The following is a 22022-nucleotide window of genomic DNA, read 5'->3' as shown; positions in this document are numbered from 1 at the left end:
ACAGAAATAAATGGATCAAATTCCCTTCTTGCAGTGATATATGATCCTCACTTTGGTCCGAAGGTCTGACTTGACCATCTTGATTGTAACAGTGCTGAGATCCATCAGTCTAACTTCAGTTTTAGTCATCATACTGAAACTAGTTCTGATCGGACTGTGAGCACCTTATTACCTATCGCAAGAACCTTAATATAAAGTGTTACTGAAGGGAAACTGTCTGTTTTGTTTTGGGATTATGCTCTAAAAAAATTAAAGTAAGTTTGTCCTGTGTACAGCCATCCTCTGAAGTGCATCTCAGAGTCACATTGCTCATGTGGTTACTGCCTCACAACCAAAACAGAAGGGGTAAGCCCTGCAGGGTTTTAGAGGGTTTTCCAACACCGTACCATGAGTGGAGAGTGTTCAGTGAGACAATATTAAAAACAAAACTGTGTCTGCACATTATAACCATATTGATAAATTACAGTTGAAGAAACTAACTCACTTCTTGGCCGAAGGTTTGAGGCCAATGTGGAGGTCATTTGCTGCCGTCCATGCATGTGTGCAGGCTACTGTGTGAATGTGTGTATTTGTGTGTAGTGGGGGGATGGTGTGCCAGAGGAATTAGGTAATACTGACATGGCCATTTCAGCCCCCACCTTACAAACAACACTAAGATCAATGTACCAGATCAATAAAAGTCATTGGCAATAACTGAACTTCTCATGTGGTCAGTGAAGGAGAAAATTCAAAATTTTTTGCACATCTGCATGTGTCCCAACATGCCCATTCATCAGACTGAAGGTTTGTAACCAAAAGCATGCAGCCACCCATGCAAGTCCTATCAATCCTCCAAATCCGCACGTGCAGAAATGGTACATGTGCACTCAGGCAGAGACACACATAGACGCATGCACACACACCGCAGGGGGGGAAATAGGCTCTTCTCTGACACTGCATGATTGGTCACTTTTTCCCTCTCTCTCCCTTCCTGCTGAAATAGTTTTAACAAAAGAGAAGGGAGACGGAGGGGGAGGGGTGGCGTGCTTGGGGGAGGGGATGCGTGCGCTGCTCTGTTGTCACCAGGCGAGGGAGAGCGAGGGCGGGGAGGGGGGCGAGCTGGAGGGCGAGCGAGGGAGTGTAGGAGAAAAGGATAGGATCCCAGAAGAGGCTCAAACACACTGACACACACATACGCACACACATATGCACACATACGCAGAGAGAGAGGGAGAGAGACCTTCTGTTACAATTTGTGGAGTAGTGGATTACTTCCCAAACTGAAACACTCATCGGGCAAATCCAGGCATGGTCAGGTCTGTAACCATTTACTCACTTATTAGGAAAAAAAGACTTTGGTTTCCCTTCAGCAGTAATGACAGTGTTTCCGCTGCTCCCTGCACATTTCTGTCCTTTCTGGTGTTCTCTCTTTTCCTTTCGGTAAATGTCGTCATTTTCGTTTTTACTTAGTTTACTTCGATTTATCTACCATCTTTTCCCCTTGTCTTCATATGTATTAAACTCTAATTAGCTGGCCTCCTGTGTCGACTGTTTGGTGCCTGCTTTAAGTGCGTGCACTTTGGACGCATTTTTTGCCCTAAATTTCCTTGAACCATTCAGCATTAGAGAGGGCAGCAAGGAGTTCTCTTTCCTCTGTTGGTTTGCAGTTTTATAATGAAAATCGTGCTTTACCGTCACAGGGTAAAGCGCCGTGTCAGTGTTCGACTTTCAGTCTCTCTTGTGCGCTTGTGTCTGTGCCCACAGCTAAGGAAAGAACCAGAAAAGCAAGCGCAATGAAAGTACATGCAAAGCTCATTACCACTTAATAATAGCTTACATGACACCAAATATTTTACTTTTTTTGTTAGAAGGTTTGCAGTAAAATAAACGAATATTAATATTGTTCTACGGTGTAAGCGAGTAAGCATGATTTTTATTTTTAATTATCATTATTTTCCTAAAATCTCTTAGAATCGAGCGACAGCAATTAAACCAGGACAAGGTGTCTGGTGGCTCTGACACTGACTTGTTTGCACTCTTCAGGTGGCAATGTGTCAGAGTGGTGTTGAACTATGAGATGAACCATGGAGCAGTACAGGAGGCCACTCACTAGCCTTACCAGCAGCCATACAGCCAAAAGCAGCAGAAGCAACAGCGGTAACCCAGGAAGACCCCGAAGCATGCAGCTGGGCCCTCACTAGCACCAAGTGGACCTGGTCCTCTCCTCTTCACCTGGGACCAGGGCTGCAGAATGCTCAGTCCTGTCACCCCATACAGTAAGTCTTTAATTTTTTTTTTTTGGTTTGCATTTGGGAGACACTAATTGGATGAATGTGTCATGTTGTACGTGCATACCATGCTCCAGTTTGGCTTGAGTCTGTTTTCCTGTACACATTCTTCTTCAGGCCCCTCTTTTGTCCAGAACTCATCTCCTGTGGATATGCAGTGGGAAGCGAATTGCTGGGGTGAAGGGAGGGGGATCTCTTGAGCAGTCATGTTGAGAAGGCAGATACCCTGATGCCTTTAACAGCTGAGTCTCCAGGCTTTGCATTGAGGAATTTCACAGAAAGTGTTCAGACACTGTTTTTTGAGACCAAACAGACAGCAGATGTTTGTCTTTTTAGAAACGCCACACATATATTGCAGAATGCATGTGTGCTTGAGCAGGCACAGGTCTCAGGTTTAGGGCAGTACACATATATACACATATACAATCTGAGTAAACTCCAGTTGTATTTTTACCAGACGTGGTAAAGAGTTGACACATTTGGAAGGCATTTCCACAAAATACTTGTTTGTTACTTAAGTATGTAAAAGCAAAATATATTCAGATCATGTAAACATGTCACAGAATAGCCCCTCCCTTACTCATATGTGTACTGATTACGCGGGGTTCCTATCTAGACTGTTAAATATACCTGTATTGACTGACCGGCTTATTGATCAGGACCAGCTTTAACAGGATTACAACACTAACCTGATTGGAATAATGCAACAGGGATTTACCGCTGGATGGTTTTGTGTATTCTAAAGCAACTGCACAGAGAAGCAGCAGCTAACAAACAGCAAAATGTCACGATACTTTGTCTCTGACGTCTCGCGAGGGACAACGATGGGGCTGTCTGTGCAGAAAGAAGCTCTGGTAACATCTGCGTGTCACATTCCTTCCTCAAAAGCAACTCACAGCAGTGTGTCAGTTTTCTACTCATAGAAACTAAACACGCTCACATTCTGGCAGTTTATTTTTTACTCCCAACCACACCACCTCCAGTCATGTGTCACACACACTGACAAATTTCAGATCAATTCCCAAACACAAATAAGGAAACAATCACAGCTCGTTAAGGTGTGGGTGACTGCAATTGTTTGTCCTTAATGATGATAATGTGACTCGAAGAGAGTGATGAGCGGCGTTAGCGCGTTTTAGCCGCCCGTTACCAGGGTGAAGCAGTTCTGTGAATGAAAGCCAGATCGTTAGTAACCTGGTGTCAACAGCCTCTCATTAGTGCTGTTGTAGTGGGGCACATAAACATCACCCTCTGCCTCCACACGCATGCATCAGCCCTGCTTAATAATCGCGAAAGCTTGTTAAAAGAAAGTGTAACAAGCCGCGGGTCCTTATTAGGTGTTATAGTGTAGATGTGCGGCGCCAGTGGGGAAAACGACAGAGAAAGAGCAAAGTGAAGGACAGATGGAGAAGATGTAGAAGGAGGGACTGGTCAGCTGCAGCCTGATATATGAGTGGACACAATAAGCAAAGAGGGGCCAGGCCAACCTCTGCCACATGTGAGTGTGTGAGCTTAAAGGAGTGGGGGAAGGGAAACTGACCACACAGGCTGGGACACAGAGTCTGGTCTTTGCTATTGCGCAGATAGCAGGAGGGACAGGAAGAATGAACAACATGCGAGTGAGAGAAAAGAGTAATGAAATGAGAGGGAACAGAGGATTCAAATGATCAAACTTAAACTAGCTGTGTTGTGATTCAGAGATCAAACTGTGTCAAACCCTGTGGTTGGCACAGTTTGATCTCCTCATTTGGCTTTGGAGCTTTCAAATAGCTTTCAGGTTAAGGATGTTTAAAGTCTGAATCAGACCTGGTACAGTATTTGATTGGCTGACAGCAGCATGGCCTGGTGTAGTGTGCAGGCCTGGAGAAAAGGGGGAAGGGGAAATAAAAGGAAGAGAGAGGGAGGGAGGGTCTTCTCCTTCCCACTGACTGCACACCCAGTTTTTTTTTCTTACACTCTTGGTCAGTGCTCACAGAACTATAACACTAATTTATACCGTTAGCTTGAAACACAGGGATATATGGGTAAAGTGTGCGCATTTCATTGTTCATCTCAGCTGGCGTGACATTCTCCTTGTAAACTCGCATACCGTTTCTCCTCTGATGTGTATTGATCTTGGCAGTGGCGTGAATCAACTTCTAACTAATACAAATCACCCAGTAATGTGCAAACAGGCTACAAGGTCATTTGTCAGCACTGTAAGGAATCACGTTCTCTCTTTGTGTTTTCTCCCTCGCTTCCTTTAGCCTGGGAATAGACAAGGCGTGCTGAGTGCATGGAAAGGATATGTGCTTTGTAAATAGATCTCAGGTTAGATTCCTGGCATTCCAGCAGCTTGACTCAACCAATGACCGAGAGTCCATCTGCGTGTTGGCCAGCTGAAGCTGAACCCTCCATGGAAAAAACACAATATAAGACTGTAGTTTGCTGCAGCTCGTGTGTGTGTGTGTATTTTGGATTTTCCGTCTTCAGGGGGTGTCTTTGTTTATTGTGTGTGGACTGAAAGCACTTACAGAGACCCTACAGCTGCAGAAGGGTGATTTTTGTGTCCACTCTCCATCCAGCCAGTCACCCATCTCTTATTCCTCACAACCCCCTAAATCTCATTTCGGCTAGCCCCTTCCCCCACATATACTTCCATCTAATTAACCCCTAATTACTCATACTGACCATGCGGTGGACTGGAAGTCAAGCTAGCCTCCACTGACACACAGAAAATATCCATGAGTTGCAGAATTGTGGCTCCATTAAAGAAAAATTCAAGCAGTTTTGCCAGAGTTTTCGAAATGTACAAGTCATTATAATAGTCACATCCAAATTAGAGCACTGAAACTGGTTCCGGTGGTGGTTGTTGATGGCTGGGGACCATTTATTCAATGCGGCTGGAGTTTATAAGCATCCAGTCTTAGTGACCACTCAAAGCAGGTGAGAGAACAAGTTACATTTTAACTGTGCATAGATGCGTTTCTATACACTTTAAGCACTCATCTGTCTCAGATTAGAATCACCTTATGTGCCTGTCTTTGGCTGTCTTTAAACACACAGCACACATGATTACACACTGATGCAAGGCACATTTTTCCGTATAGTGAACTCTGAGTTCATGTAGTACACAAGCATAGGGATTGAGGGTTAGTGCTTTTTTGTGTGACTTGACTTGACTTCCTGCTTTCAGTCAGTTGCATTGTCTCTTATTGCAAAGACATGTAAACACAGGACTTGAGTGTGGTGTCATAGTAACAGCAATATAGTGCTTCTTTCAGTTTGCAGAAGATTTCAGCTTACATGCACCTTTTAACAGAGTCAGCATTTCCTGCATGCATAGCAGTTAACTTTGTTTTCCTGTCTTTGAGGCATCTCAGAAATGTTCTAGCCAGCTTATTATCAGGAATATTAATATTATTAAGAAGATCTAGTCTGTGTATCGACATGAGCCAGACTTTCATGTCATTTTCAAAGTGGGCTTGAGCAAAAGCTCTCCAGGCTTTCTGGAGGTTTTTTAAAGTTTTTCTTTGGGCATGGGCTGCTTTTTCACTCATTTTCAGTCCAGTCCTTGGGCCTGACCATTTTCAGAGGAATGTTTCTTTGTTTGTTTAGCCACTTAACACTGACCTATGAATCGTTCGGTCATAAAAAGGCACCAGACTCAAGGAATGAAACAGTGTTGTGTCTATACTTATTAGACAACTTAAAGAACTGATTTTAAATTCTATCTATAGTCACTTTGTTGCAAGCAATCTGCCATAAAAATCATTGTTCCAATTTCTTTAGTTAAACCTACAAAAATGTCAAAGGTAAAAGAGTCTGGCAGAGTCAGGCATAAGATTTAGGCATAAGTATTTTTACAGGCCCTGATGGAATTATGAACATCAGTGAGAAGCTTTGAATGTCCTGCAAGAAGAATGGAGAACTTTTCCTGAAGACTACTTAAAGAAATTCAGCTTCCAGTAGCAGAACACCGACAGAAATTTGCATAGTAAGAAGTTCGAGTAAAAAATAAAGGGGAAAAAGAGAATATGCATAAATATAGCATATATATACCTATATAAATACAGAATATATAAATAAGCAATGAAATATACTCATTAACCCTTTCGCGCATTGTGGTCACTACAGTGGACAGTTATTCAAAGGCTGTTTTCTTGTATTTGAGTCAGTGTTGATGGCATACTTGCACATAAACCACTACATTGGACACTTATGTGTCACTCCATACAAAATTCAAAAGTCAAAACACATGTTGTCCACCTTTAAGTGGACATGAAACAAACTCTTTGAAAAGTACGTGTTTCAAAAATAACGTTCAAAAATCTTTTTTTTTTTGCCTAAAGATGAATAAAAATGCTTTTTTTCCTGATGTAGCTGCCATATGTCGACTATTGTCGAAATTATTTTGGAAAATTATGAAGAGATGAGAATGAAAAATAACTATGAAGTTATTTTGAAAATGTAATGTAAAGACTTATGTTATGTTATGTTGTGAAAGTTACCGCCAGGATTGAGAGTGAGTTTGCAAGTGATGCTTCTTTAATTCTTGGAGCTGACTTTTAGCGTAAACACGCTCTAACGCTCCCATAAGCCTCATGTGCTCTAATCCATCATTAACTCAGGTACTTTTCTCAGTCTGGTTCTTGACAGACGGACTCACCTGTTAACTCTTCATCTTCTCATCTCAGGGGGATCTTTCTATGTCTTCAGGTTTTAAATTCATTTTGCCAAAATTGGTGAAGGTTCCAGAAATAGTAGATCACTGTGCTCAAATGAGCCTTGGCTAAATTATAGAGCCAGTGGTGGAGATGTCGTCAGAGAACTAGACTGAAGACAACATGGAAAAATGGTTGCCACATGCCTGCAATCAGTATGATCAGTGAATACCACACTGATGGCCACCATTATATGTCATTGATGTTGGCCAGCTTTGAATTTATATGAGAATATTTCCATGAAGCCATTTCATTTTTTTTTTAAATGCCAAAAATCTCACATTACAGATTATCTTCACACATATGTCAGTAATCTTGTTTAATAGTTTTTATATGTAATAAAGAAAAATGCAGTATTGAGCTGAAAGCTTTACAAAGCGGGACACAGATTCTCAGTGGGATTGGCAAAAACATCCATCCATCCTCTTCCACTGATCCAATATAGGATCATAGGATCCTCTCTGAGCTGTTGTTCAGTGAGAGCCATGGTAGCCCAGAGTATTTTCAGATGTGAGAACACAAATGACACAAACTGTCCCCTGCGCTGTGCTACATATGAGAAAGGACAACCTAGGGAGTTTTTCCTTCCCCTTGTCACCAATTGCTTGCTCATACAATATAAAGCGGTTGAGGTGACTATTGTTGTGATTTGGTGCTATATAAATAAAATTGAATTGAATTAAACTGAACTGAATGTATTTGCACTCCCCATTTGCACTAGTGCTTTTGTAGTGTTGAGCCTACTGTGATCAGTTTCTTCTAAACTTCTTCTATGCAGACATAAATGAAAGGCAGGGTCATATTTCTTTTTTTCCTTTTGTTTCTTTTAGCTGTTCGTCTGCCATGAAATCAGAAATTGGTTGTAAATTTAATTCAGATTCATCAAATATTTTAAGCATGCAAGTAACATATAGTTTGTTCACACTGAAAACAGACAAAGTGAAGTAAAACCTAACTAGACACAAAGGAAAATGAAGAGCTCACATGTTGAAAATAAAATAAATGGCAGCTTATGATGGAGCAGCTCAAGAAATAAGCAATCGTTAAGTACAGTATACTAATTAGCATGTAATCGAGTAGTTGTGCTCTTTTGGTTTGGCAGGCAGCTAAGTTCAAGCACAAAATATCTGTCTCTATTGGGTAGCTATAGCAATTGCTCACATTTTTCCAAAAATTCAAATTGAAAGTTTACCATCGAGGAGCATCAAGATTATGAATTCAAATACGACAAAGTGGAGATCTCGGTAGAGCAGTTATCAACACACATTTATAAACTTTTCACACTTCTGGTTCTGTTAATGTGAATGACCTTAAAAATATGACAGTAACAAACACCCCGGAAACATGTCATGAGGGCTTCTTCCTTGCAAATGCTCTTTTTTTTTATCCCTTAATCTCCTTCAGATACATTTTGGGGGATTTGATGTTGACATGAAAGACTGAGTCATTCATTGGCATTGTATAGAAATATGGAATATCATTCATAACACAGCAGGCACAGAGGCTTAGACGACCCCTACTCCCTTGGGGCTTGTGAAATACTATTTAAAAACCCACACTCAGAACTAAACAGAATACGAGTCTGTCTAGTGTACAGGTGTATGACTAATAATTCTCAGGGTTAGGTCAAGTTATTTTGTTTAGGTAGGTTTTGATGCCTGTGTTTGCTGTTTTGAATGTGTATAAGCCTGTAATGTTTTTGTGCACCGTGACGGGTCAGAATTCCCTGGAGCGTGGGGATTTCTCAGCTCAAAGGTGGAGCTTGTGCCAGACAAGAGCACTTGCTATCCCTGGAATGGATGAGAGGGATTATTAGGCTGAAGGATCATTTAATTTAGGGATCAACATGTGGACCGTTTAGAGACCCATCTGGTGGTCCGTGTGGACATATGACCCAACCTGGTATAATCCACTTGCAGACAGTTTCAGACCAGACATTAGTGAAAACCTAAATAAATTACAGAAGTTCATTTTTAAGCAATACATTGCACAGAAGTGTCAGATGTAGCAAACGTGATACAAATCAAAACCTGCATATGCAAACTGATATATAATTTCTTTTTTAAAATTTGTTTGACGTTCACTAAAATACAGTTTCACAAAATTAGAATTTTTCTTGCAATTACTTCATGGTTCAGGCTTTACACAGCAGAAACTATTATCTTGTTCCAACATCTCCGTTAGACTTTCTTCGAACATTTAGACTGTGATAACTTGATGTGACACAACAAGTAAATGGCCAGTGCCCATAGGATGGTACCATGTTTGTCCAGTACTGTATATTGATGCACGGGTATCAGAAATCAATAAAGCTGTCCAGTGGTTGCCAGGAAGCCCCTCTGGTCAAAGCCTGGGGTCAGGACACTTTAGTAATACTCTGCAATGTGTGGAATGTCAGCTTAATGCCAGTTCAAAAAGACAAACCCTGAGCCACTAAACCAGCGGATTACTCTGTGCAAATGTGCCCGTGTAATCACACATGCCGCACAAAAATCCGTCATTTTTCACTCATCAGTCAGTCACTTCACTAATGACACACATTTCAGTGTCCATAGATGCTAGTGGGACAGTCTCTGTGTAATTTGGAGAAAAGCTAGTCTCTCTCGCCAGTGACCCCGCCCTCTTTTTCCCCCCTGTCCAGCAGACCCCTGAGGTTTGGGCCGAATTAGATCACACGCTTGGTGGGGGTGGCTTTGTGGGCTAAGAGACTCAAAGAGAAAATACAATGGCCCCAATGTGAGAGAGACGAAGGCAGAGGGCAGTATGCAGGCTGATAGAGGCTTATCGCCGTGGAGACCAGGCTGGGGGCTATGTTGGCAGCTTCTCATACAGATTAGAGCAGTTGGCCTCCGCCTGGTAGAGACTGTTTAGAAGGACATGGGCTAAGCATCGACAAAACTGTGGAAAAGAGCCAGCGTTGCAAGGTGATTATGAGGGCAGATATAAGATCTTGTCTTCTTTAGAAGAAATTGGAATCCCTGTGATGGGCTAAATACCATAAACTAGGTGTAGAAATGTTATCTGATCAGGGTTATTATTCTGAGATTATGTGAAATAACTTCTTTGTTCTTGTTTCTGTCAGGTTTGTTAAAGATGCACTGGTCTCCGGAGCACGCCGCCCCTTTATCTCAGTGGCCTGAACAGCACCTAGATGTCACCTCCACCACCTCGCCACCGTCTGCCCACAAGCACGACCCCTACGCTACAGGTCCTCGCCGAAGCTACGCCCCTACAAGTTATCCTTGGGCCAGTGACGACATATCAGCCCTTAGTGCTTCTTCTCTGCTCAAGCGCTACGCTGAGAAGTACTCAGGCCTGGACCGCCCTGCTACGGGAGCTTACGCAGAGCATGGGACTTTCTTAAAATCAGACTCTGAGCCCTGGACTCTGGCTCAAGGCATGGACTGTTACCCTGGACTTGAGGCACTCACTGGCACCAAGGTGGCCTCTGCCTCTGTGGGGATCCCAACTACAGGAAGTGTAACAGTGGTAAGCAGTAATTTGGCCCCTGAGCCAGGCTTCAGTGGTGCTGGCTCGTGCGGTGCTCCATCGTCTCAGGAATACCCTCCTGCTTACAACAGCACCTACCTGTCTTCAGGATACTGCCCTCAGCCCAGTGCAGCACTCCCACCAACCCCTCTACACTCTTTGCAGGCTCCACCTACTTTAGTGTCCAACTACAGCCCTAGCCCACCTGTCTACAACTACCCCCCAGGGTGCTACCCCCAAACAAGCCTGTCCTCGGGATACAGCCGCCCCAGTGCGTCCTACCTGTCGTCTGGGATTAGCGCTCCCACTCCTCTGGCCCCTAGGCCTACCATGGTGGGGGGGACTTACAACTACCCATCTCACAGCCTTGGAGGGACGCTCGAGACAGGTGTACCTCTGAAACGCAAGGCCTTTGAAATGACAGAGGAAGGACAAGAGGGAGCAGAGGTGGAAGGATCTCGCTATAGAAAATATGGCAACGGGAACAGTCACAACAAAGCTTCCGACAACGGGCATGGCAATGGTTATGATATGAGTGTGCCCGCCTCAGATGCACAGTCTTTCAAATCTGGAAAGCCCCTCATATCACCCCCTTACGTCAGGGCGGGGGAGTACAGCCCGCCATCAGGCCTAGCAGGAGAGAGTGTATCGGGGGAGCACAACTTTCCTCAGCAGCAGAGAATGCCAATGAAGATATCTGCATCTCACGCACAGTCTGAGGACCCCACCGGAGGGCACTAACAGACCAGGTTGGCATATTGAAGGATTCCCTTGCTCCTTAAAAACCACCCAGGGTTCCTAACCCTGACAGACTCGGGGAAATAACATTGAATTTGACGATGAAACATTTAATTTCCCTACTACAGGACCGGTGTTTCCTGTACATTAACATTTTTGTTTATCATGTTTTCCCAAAGATTCACAGAGGCGTTTTGCCCTGTAAGGCTGAGGTCAGTCTTAGGAGTGAGGTTGAGGCATTCGCTACATAGATATCATTAAGACAGTCTAAATGTACGCGTGTCTGTTTCTCTCAGGATCCTATTTATTCCCTTTTCTGCTACTGTGGCAACAGCACTGCAACATTGTTTTTGGAGTTGGTGTAATTGTTTGTGGCCGTTATGTATTTAAAAGGCCTTTGACTGCAATATGCTCTATCGCACCACAAAAAAACCAAAAAAAAATTAATAATAAAAAAATCATTATGACCAAAAAGTAAAAAGAGCAATAACTGAAGTGGTGAGAATGCCATACTACTTCAGCACAATCCTGACTACACCGCTGGCTGTAAGTCTTTGTGCTTGGCTTGGCCTTGAGAAATGAATGTTTTCAGGTTTCATTTCACTTTGTTTTTGTTTAGATTTTTTTTTATCTCCATGTTTATGTTTATCTTCTATCCTGGACCTCTTGTACTCTGATTAATTATTCTCATTGCTCACCAACTTACCATTTTTGTCTCATTTATAGATATCAAGCTGCTTATGCTGCGTAATTATGTCATAATAAACATGACGCCACTCTTTTCTTGACAGGCAGTTGACCTCGGAATCAATATTATGTATTTTTCCTGCAATGTATTAATTTAGAGTTTAGTTGGAATTATGGAATTAAATGGCACTTGCCTTGTGGTCCATGCATCTGCCCATGGCAAGATGGGTGTTAGCTAGCTACACAGTACTTTTGGTTGGTGTATGTAGACAGATGTAAAATAGTCCCTACTGAAAACTGGCCACAGTAAAACATTGATGCTTGTTTTTTTAGGTGGGTTTTTTTTTTGTTTGTTTCTTCTTTGTTTGTTTATTTTGAGCATCACAAGGCCATCGCTATTTAGTCCTATTATTTATAATGCAGAGTTAACAGCTGTTGACTCACACCTGAATAATCCAGACTGATGAACAGCACTAGACAACAGAGGAAAAATACATATATTGGATTTGCAGGTGAACTGTCTTGTTTTTCTTTTTCTTCTTCTTTTTTTTTTTTTTGAAGTAGGGAAATACTTTAAAAAGCTTTTATTCATGAAAATCCATTGAAAATGTATTTAGCCTTCATAAAGTCGCAGTATGGGTAAATCAAGTATGGCTCAATCATCTTAAAAGCATCTTCTTCACATAGATATTTCTGCTAATCCTTAACCCAACTTTATCTCAGACTGTACAATGGAAAAACATACATGATTGTACATACTGGGAAGATGTACTCAGTGCAGGTTAGCTACATAAAAGCTCATTATTGCTTCAGTGTGGCTGCACAGGCATGCACATTGCAGCAGAGGATATATGCTTCTGAGCCAGTGCCTCTTAACAGTTTTATTCAGCTATATACTTTGTGAAAATTTACCTTCTTGTCGTTAGATTTGACTTCTTTATATGTTTTTCTCTTTACTTTTGCCTGTCAGAAGGATGATTTATCGTGTTAATGAATACTCAGGAAGAATATTGTTACCTCAGAAAGATGAACTACGAATGTATGTTGATACCTTAGGGTGTCGGTGGGGGAGCTTTAATGGAGCGAGATGAAAACGATGCCATGGCTGACACTTCAGGGAAACAATGAACTTTTAAGGCCTTTTAATAGTGTGAACGCACACATGCACATACACATGTACATGCGTTCACACACACAAAACACTACATGGTTTCTTAGCTCCGGGAAACTTGAGGTTTTTATATCAAGGCCTGAAATGTTGAATGTAATTCAGATATTTTTTTTAAAGACATGCCATATGTACATCAATGATGTTTGTAGATCTATTTTTTTTCCATGTATAGATGTAAGTCTCCAGTAGGTTTTGGTGGAGAAAATATTGGCATGTCAAGTGTTAGTGTAGTTAGCAGTGGGGAAAAGGAAAAGCACTCCTGATAAACACATATCAAGATGTACACACACTACAGTATATGGTGTATAAGCGATATTTTTATTAAATGTCTTAATAAAGTATCCAGTCCCCATTTCAGTATTTTAAAACCACTTGATTCAGCTTGAATTTAGCCCTAACTTCAAGTTGAATTAAGTTGAATATCAACACTGTCAGCGCACTGGGGCTTTGCTGCTCTGCTATGCCACTGATTTATGAACTGTGCCAACCTCTAATTTTTTAAAAAGCCTATTAAATGAATGAATCAGGAAACTCTTACTTCAGTTTGGACCCTTAAGCACCTCTAAACCCAACTGGATAGAGCCACAAGCCACCAGAGTGAAAGAGGTAATATAAACAAACTCTGGTGTCATAAATTGGCAGAAATATTCTCAATCACATGCCGTGATTGGTCACATCGGGCAGTTTAAAGTAGAAATCTGTTTAAATGGAAGCAGGAGGGCAAATGAAACATGAGCTTGAGATGTCTCTGGTTTTCGGACTAGGTTGTTACAAAGCTGAACTTCAAATCTAAAGTGAATGGATTCCCCTTTAATTTTACTAATCAGAAATTCAGTGTAATTAAAAGACATTTTAATGCTTTTTTACTATCTTACTCAGAATGTGGTTTAAGGGGAAAAAGTAGAGGCTCTTCAGAAAAGAAATTCAGATTAGGAAAGAGGTGCTAAGTAAATCATGATTTATGCTTACCCCAGGTTTTTACAAGTATTTGGTTACAACAAGTGAATCAACACAGGATGTGCTCTGCATTCAAAAGACACATTGCGGGAAGCATTTGCCTTTTCTTTGTGTTACTCTGATTCAGTGAAGGGAGTGGAGTCAGTGTTGGCCTTCGCAGATGGAAAATCAGACTTCATTGTGATCTTTGTGATTCACATGTACTTTTCTTGTATCTTGTACATTCTCTGTAACCGTTTCTACCTCATGTTGAAGACCTTGTACATGGAAGTATTTATTTCATGTCATTTCACATACCAGTTTAAAGACCAGTGTTTCAAACTGTTGACCTGTTATAGTCTACCTCACTAGAGACTGTTGTGACATGGAAATGAAGATATTATACCAAAAAAAAAAAAGAAAAATATTTGAGTTTTCTCTTTTTGTCTGTGGAAATTAAAAATGTTTTAAGGTTTGAATTTACTGATCTTTCACTAAATGATGCTATGATGATGACCTGATGGGTTGCTGCAGTAAATATACTTACTGGGTTCAATGTGATATTGTAGCCTGGCAGTGACACATTTCTCTTTTCTCTTGGCAAAGTGACATTAAGTTGACGTACAGTTAAAGAAAGTATTTATTGGCTCGGGAAAAGCATCTGTTTACTTTCTGTCTCTCTTTTAAAATCAGCTAAGGCAACGTTAGACTTTTCTTACTCTGTCATTTGATTCGGGTGGAGAAATCTAACTCCACAGTTTCTGTAAAGCCTCTGACAAGTTGCATTGGTTTGATGGGCAGTTCTTGTGTGCCATGCGGTTAAGCTGTTCCCACAGCAGCTCATCCGGGTTAAGATCCGGTTACTGTGCTGGTCACTCATTAGAGACAGAAGCTGACTGCTTCAACTCTAAATAGTTCTTGCGTAATTTGCAGTTGTGCTTTAAGTCATTGTCCTGTTGTAGGAATAAATCACCAAACCATCAAATGCATTAGATACACATTGGAAGACAAAAGGAATTGATTCTGAAAATGAACCTTCAAAACCCAGCACACACTCACCGACCACTTCATTAGTTACACCTTGCTCATTCTTCTGTCTGGTACTGTGAAGGTATTCTTGTGCTCAAGAAACCAGTTTGAGATTTTGTGCAGAATAACCAAAACGTAAGGGAAAATATGCTGCTGTCACGCCGCAACCCTGATATAGAAAAGCAGAAGAAAACGTATGGATGGGTCATAAGACCACCACCACCAGTGTAAAGAAAGCACTGATTCAGGGTGGGATGGAGCCATGTTTTTATGTCGTTTACACCAAACTCTGAATCTACCATCTGAATAAGACCAAATAACATTTTTTCCCATCTTCTGTAGCCTCAGATGCCTGTTCTGAGCTGACACATGTCGGTCTTTTGCTGGTGTAGTTGTGCATTCAGAGAAGCTCTTCTGCATACCTTGGTTGTTGCAAGAGGTTATTTGAGTTACTGTTGCCTATCAGCTCAAAGCAGTCTGGCCATTCTCCTCTGACATCAACGAGGCATTTTTGCTCAGTGAACTGTCACACACTGGATATTTTCAGTTTTCCTGACCATTCACTGTAAACCCTAGAGATAGTCATGTGGGAAAATCCCAGAAGATCAACAGTTTTCTTAAATACTCGGACCAACTTATCTGGCACCAACAAACACACCACGTTTAAAGCCACCTAAATCACCTTTCTTCTACCTTTCAATACAAGTCTCCTCTTTGATCAGTAGTGTGAGCTCTATTGATATTTTAATGTTTTGTATTTTTTTAAGTTGTAAGAAACCATATCATCATTTATGTCATGTACTTGAGCTCAAGAGAGTGAGAGAGAGCAGCGAGCCTGTGCTGACATGTCACAGACAATTTTTGTCCTTTCAGCCACAGTAAGTCTCGCCCTGCTGCAACGTCAGTCATTTCACAGCAAAACTCTCTTCGCCCAGGATTGTTTTTCCCTAAGCTTCTGATTAAGGATTGTATTTTAACACACCTTAAGCCATATTCCTGACAGCAACTGTTAGTCCATTCATTTACGATAAAGCTAACCTCCTATTTAACAATTTCAGTTCAGCGTGCTTTCTCATCTATGTTATGTCTCACATTTAGCATTAAAATCAGTGAAATTATTAACCTGACTTAGTTATATCTCCGCATTTGAGATCACAGTTGTGATCACAGGTTTGGAATAAGACAGCAAACGGAAAAAAAAAATTCAGCACGTGACCCCTGTTTTGAATTGCTGTGTCTCTGCCCTTCTAATGACACTCACACTGCAGCAGCTACACCAGTGCCACATAACAAGTATAACAGTGACACCTACAGGGTCCCCTCGAGATGGTTCTCACCACATTGAATGTTAATCATTGCCTTATATACCTTCTGTCAGTAAACTTTAAAATATTTGCAGAGATGTTAGAATGGGGTAAAGGAAACGAAGTCAATATAAAAATAGGAAAGCCATTATTACTCCTGCAAGTTCAGTTTATATCTTTTCAGTTATTGTCTGGCTTTATTTGTAAACGTATGTTAATTAACCAAACGTATGGCTGCAGAATGGCAAGCACAGACTGTGATTAAAAATTTTGCATTAAAAGAATGAGAAAAATACAACCTAGTAACTGCGAATACATTATGCTTATCCATTTCATTACTCTCTCCTTTGGGTCATCCAGTTATTTTAGTTTCTTCAGTTCCAAAGAAGTCTGCAGAGTTCCTCCTTCAGTCCAAGTAGAGACCTGTGCAATAGGACAAGTGTACCTTTTTTGGGTTTTCCTGAACCACATATGGTCAAACTTACTTTGAAATTCAGACAGTCAAGTGAACAAGTTAGTGTTAAAATGATGAAATGAGTAGTTCTTCTAGAAGAGGCTATATTTCTCTTTAGAGCCGGCAAACATTAAATATCTAATGTTCGTGATAAGTCCCCACAAACATGAGCCAATTCAAAATGAAAAGTTACATCTAATCTTTTAATTGAATTTTACAAAATTAAACATTAAAAAAACCCAATTAATTAATTTCGCCTCAATAATTTGTCTGTGAAGCCATTGTAGATGACTGCCAGGGCTCCACTTGCTCCTTTTCATTTTGTTTGGCAAGATCCCGTCTTGATGGGGAACTGCTGGATTAACAGCCTGAGAGATAACATCTCGCCATACACCATAAGAGCACCAGAAAGTAACTTATAGTGTATTATATTATTAACTTTAACCCATCCCTAAATTTGTGGAAGTGGTGTTTCAACAAAGCCCACTAGAGGGTGTTAGATATCTGTAAGAAGGCATTTGAAGTATGCCAAAGCCATCTAGAGATTTTACAGATATAAATACAGTAGTCAAAGCCTGTGATATTTGCAGACAGGGGCAGGGATGGAAAACAAAACCCAGAAGGGAGAGAGGGTGCTGCACTCTATTAATAAATCAGGGAGTGGGAGTAAAAACGGCCAAATCGAGCTTTAAATATCAGTTTTACAATCAGTCTTTTTTCAGTCAGGTAAGAAGGGCAAGGAAAGCTGGAAGTTGACAGAGCTGACAAACAAATCTGTTATATGAAAAAGAAGTCCTCGCCCACATTTGGTGAAGGAGATATTGCAGATTACAGCTGAATCCCTTTCCGTGCAACCCCTTATAGACACTCACAGCCTCCCTCTCTCCTTCATAAATCTGTTCCCACAACACACAACCTGACAGATCAGACCAATGTTCTACTTAATCCACGTCCTACCTCTGCAGCGATGCACTTCTATACATTAGGATGCAAGGAGGACAGAAACCTAAAGAGAAGAAATGAAACAAAATCTCTGCACTGTACAGTATTATAATGCACCTGGGTTATTTTACAACATCTACAGAGGGAAGCAACACATTTAGAGAAACAGTGTGGAAATGAGCTGTTCTTCGCACACTCTGTTATTAAAATGGCAGTAGCAGTGGTCTGCAAGATGCACAGTTCAGACAGTTGCAGCATGTGTGGCAGAAGGTGAAGGTTACATCCTCGGCGGCCGACTTGCTTTTCACTTGCGTGTGCATGTGTTCACTGTCTCATGTGCTCCTCGTCTTCTTGAAGTAGATCCCTCTGCTTTGCTTGCTGTGGGCAAGGAGGCGCTATGCAGCGCGCTGTACAGTCTGAGCCTGTTGGGAACATGCTGCTGACTCAGCCCAGGCCACTGCATTCATCTATCTGCACTGCAGTGCTGTCTCTCTCCTCCCCGCCCCACCACCCGCCTGCCTCACTCAGTGCACCACCTTACACACACGGAGGAGGAGGGAGGGGGGGCACATGCAAGCACGCACCTGCCATCTTACTACAGTTTCACCATGACACACCCAAAACACGGCAGATCAAAGAGTCGCATTCAGGTAACACCAACAGAAACGATGTCATATGCGTACTCCTGCAGGAAGGCTGTGTTCTCGTTCTCACAACTAAACAAACTACAGAGTTCTTTAATGTAGTCTCTCTCCCTCCCTGTCTACTGCAACCTGCACACATTCCCTTCCTTGCAATTTTTGTGATCATCAGCAACAAACAAAATTACCTTCTTTAAAGTGTCAAGAATTTTCTTAAATAGATAACACAGATTATGATGCAGCGATACATCGTCAGACTTTGTATGAGAACCATGCACTGTAGAACCAAAAATGACACCAGCCAGAGGAATAACTGGAAGGCTGCTTTATTGTTTGGAAATAGATTCGTGCTCAAATGAAGACATTCTTTCACTGATTCTCATTTAACTTCCAATGTGGTTGTGCGACACGTGTTATCTTTCTGACTGTATTAGTGGCAAGAGACAATGACAGTCAAAAGGGTTTTTTCAGTTAAAGTAGTTTCAAAGAAAAGAAATGTATCTCAGTCATGCTACAAAAGAATGGCCTCATATACCATTTGGTAAACCAACATTAGGAAATGAGTTGTAGTGTAAAACAAAAGGCAAGCTGTTCTTTTGCTAGCCCGAGAGCCAGTAAACAGAACACACAGAGAGCACTTCTACTACATGACTACAAGATGTTAGTCCAGACAGTCTAATCTAGGTGGTGAGTTTTTCAGTTCAGGTTATTTTCGAACTCAATACATTGCGTCTATCGTGCTCCGTTTTGATTCACTTCGATGGGTGTTGAGATTCTCATTGCTGATTTATCGACAGACTAAATAGAAAGCTAAAAAGGCACGTGCCGTTAAGAGATATTGCACCATAAACAAACACACAGACAGTTAAGACAACTAACCCTTAAAATCATTATTATTATATCATATTGAAAGTGACAGCGAAATTAAAGGTGAGCTCCAAAACTACAGCAGTGTGTTAACGGGAAACATGGAGGGTTAGAGCTGCAACAAGCAAAAGAAATCGTCACACAGAGTGAGCTGTGGCTCGTAGTCGGGGCACACGGGTTAACCAGCAGTCGCCTGCAAAAAGGCTGTGAGTGTGTGTGTGTGTGTGTGTGCGCGCGCGTGTTTGTGTGCGCATGTGCGAGGGTGTGAGTGTGCGTGTGTGTGAATCCGTTTAACCTTGTGTCTACAATATAGGAAAGTAGGGGCAAGACATCGTCACACATATACAAAAGGGTATGCTGGTAGTGCAATCCTCTAACCAAGGCAGGCTCCACATTTCTCAGCAAGCAGCCAGTACAACACCATGCATTGTACGCTGGTACCCAGTATGCACAAGTCCTGGGCAGGCCAGAGTTTTGGTTATTTCTCTGAACATACCACACAAAGAAAGAAGCATGATCAGTTACACTCTGGGGCTCTGGTTTCACCTCAATGCAAGGAGTGGACAGGAGAGTTGAGTTACAGACACTGTTCTAATGTATATATACTATATATATATAATGGTAGAATATATATATAATATATATGTAATATAGCTCTGTATATGCACATATGAATTTATACAGTTTTTATTACAATCAGTTTTTTTAAATATAGATTAGCTTACTTCCCTCTTTTTTGTGAAATGTGAATCAAAAAAGAAAGAAAGAAAGAAAAAACCTATTCCATCTAACAAATGCGTCACAGCCTAACAAGTGTGACAAGGGGTGTCAGTTGGAAGCCATTCTATTTACGGTTATTAATATTTAGTGTTAGATTAATAGCTGTAGTTTTTCTTTTTTTAAGTAATCCTGTATTTACAAAAAAACTACACATGCTGTTAAAATAATATAATACATTATTTATAGCCTCTTAAAAAGTCCAGTCTTAGCTTTTGCAGTTTGTGCCCTATAGAACGAAGCCTGAATTTTATTTCTTTTTTTCCCCAAATGGATGTATGTGTATCAATTTTTTATTTTCCCTCTTTCTTCCTGTCAATCTCGTATTCGTGGAAGTCTCGGAGAAAATGGACGGCAGTGGCTTTTACGTTTGTCATTCAGCCTTTTTTATTTGGTTCAAGGTAACACCCACACTGATTTTGGAGATTTCATGCAGCAACTGGACCATGGAACTTGAAAACGGATGAGGAGGGGTTGGGAGCGACTTATAAATGGGAAGTGACATCACTGGACGACAGGAAGTGCAAAAGCTCTGGTGTGGTGCCTAGGCTCACAGCACCGTAAAGATGCATCCAGTGCTCTGCCTGATTATTTGGTATTTGTTATGCAGTAGAGCAATAGGGAGAAAAACATGGCAAATGAGATGCTCGGAGCACTTGTTGTTGGTGAATACTGAAATCTGGGCCGATCCACTGAACAATCCCCTTCTGCTTCAGAAGGAATTAAGAGTGCTGCTCAAACCAACGTGTCCCAATTCACTTTCATGACATCTCCTCACAGTGTTTCCTATATCTGGCTGCTATCAGGATGAACATTAGTTTGTTTACTGAAATTAACTGAGACCAGACTGCAGTCCATAATGACTATTCATATAAACGTCACCATTACAAGCGAGCGCAATGATCCCGTTTCATCGAAATGCTTCTAGCCCTCTAGTTCTAAGCATCGTAAGCAGGAAGCACTAAAGTGGCCCCTGACCGGGCGGCTGTCAGCAACGCAACAGCCAGCCGAGATCATTGTCCATCAACATGGCATAAAACAAAAGAGTAAAACGTGATTTCATAAATACTCCCATCACATTCACTTGCATTTTGTTGCAGAGCTCATAATAGTACATTTATAATATCTCCTGAGAAAAAGGGATGAATTTTTCAAGCATTGCATACATTTCTAGGGTCTCTGTCTAATAACGACAGCGAGAAAACAGACTGGGCAGGGCATACTTAACCCAATCCCACTCCATGGACAAAGGGCAACAAGGGATAACAAGGCAGGTCTCTTTGGCTTCTCCACGCACAATGTTCTCATCACCCATTCATTATTTCCTATTTCTCAATAAAATAAGATACTACTAATATGTCTCATCACAAGATCGTTTCTCTAAAAGAAAATGCACAAAATAAAGGCAAGACATGGAAATTATATACTGAAAGAAAATAACAACAACAACAACAAAAAAGATACATACATTTACATTTTAAATGTGTAAATAAATTAACCTAACAAGGATCAAAACTCTTTTCAGCCCTTTCAGAAAAGGTCTAACCACCCACAGAGAAACATTAGAAATAGAAAGGAGTTTGCCATACCTGTGAAATCCCCTCAAACCACTGACAGCAGGATACCCACAATGCCCGATTACACAAAAATAAAGGCAGATGGTATGGAACATTACATAGGTGCATACAAATTATAAACATAAGCTTCTTTTTTTCATTTCAAAGTGCTGTGCCCTTGAAAATACTGTATTTCTGTCCAAATTAACAAACGTTTCAGTCCATGACACACACAAATATCTCTCTCTAAATCTTACACACTCATAATCTCCAAAGCAGCAACTATTTACTTATTTATTTATTTTTCATTTCACCCACTGATGCACTGACGGTGCTATCATTTCCCGACATATATCATTCTTCAATCTTTAGAGACAACAGGTTTAAACACAGTAATTTGAAATGTGCTGAGTAATGAGATCAAAATTTGGATCCATTTTAAGCTGATCAACCCCCCCCCC

The 22022-nt window shown here is 41.2% G+C and overlaps 1 protein-coding gene across 2 annotated transcripts; it reads left to right on the top strand.

The window, feature by feature from the left end:
- Positions 1 to 1158: 1158 nt before the first annotated feature.
- Positions 1159 to 14438, top strand: si:dkey-195m11.8 (fidgetin-like protein 2). 2 transcript variants are annotated; one of them, XM_063474236.1, is made up of 3 exons: positions 1159 to 1295; positions 2023 to 2255; positions 10053 to 14438. In XM_063474236.1, exons 2-3 carry the CDS (start codon positions 2231 to 2233, stop codon positions 11198 to 11200), a joined length of 1173 nt encoding a protein of 390 aa, XP_063330306.1. In that variant the 5' UTR covers positions 1159 to 1295; positions 2023 to 2230; the 3' UTR covers positions 11201 to 14438. The 2 variants fall into 2 exon arrangements, with proteins under 2 accessions (XP_063330306.1, XP_063330307.1); XM_063474237.1 differs by lacking the exons at positions 1159 to 1295; positions 2023 to 2255 and adding an exon at positions 9817 to 9894.
- Positions 14439 to 22022: the final 7584 nt, after the last annotated feature.

This window comes from Pelmatolapia mariae, linkage group LG5 (genome assembly GCF_036321145.2).
Source record: "Pelmatolapia mariae isolate MD_Pm_ZW linkage group LG5, Pm_UMD_F_2, whole genome shotgun sequence".
Taxonomy (NCBI): Eukaryota; Metazoa; Chordata; class Actinopteri; order Cichliformes; family Cichlidae; genus Pelmatolapia; species Pelmatolapia mariae.
Note: the sequence above shows the minus strand (reverse complement) of the source record. Positions and strands in the feature narration are given on the sequence as shown.

Excerpts from the sequence above, each read along its gene's own strand:
- si:dkey-195m11.8 (XM_063474236.1), top strand. The coding sequence starts at position 2,231 with ATGCTCAGTCCTGTCACCCCATACA. Across the intron at positions 2,256-10,052 it reads CAGTCCTGTCACCCCATACA|GTTTGTTAAAGATGCACTGG; the intron begins GTAAGTCTTTAA and ends TGTTTCTGTCAG.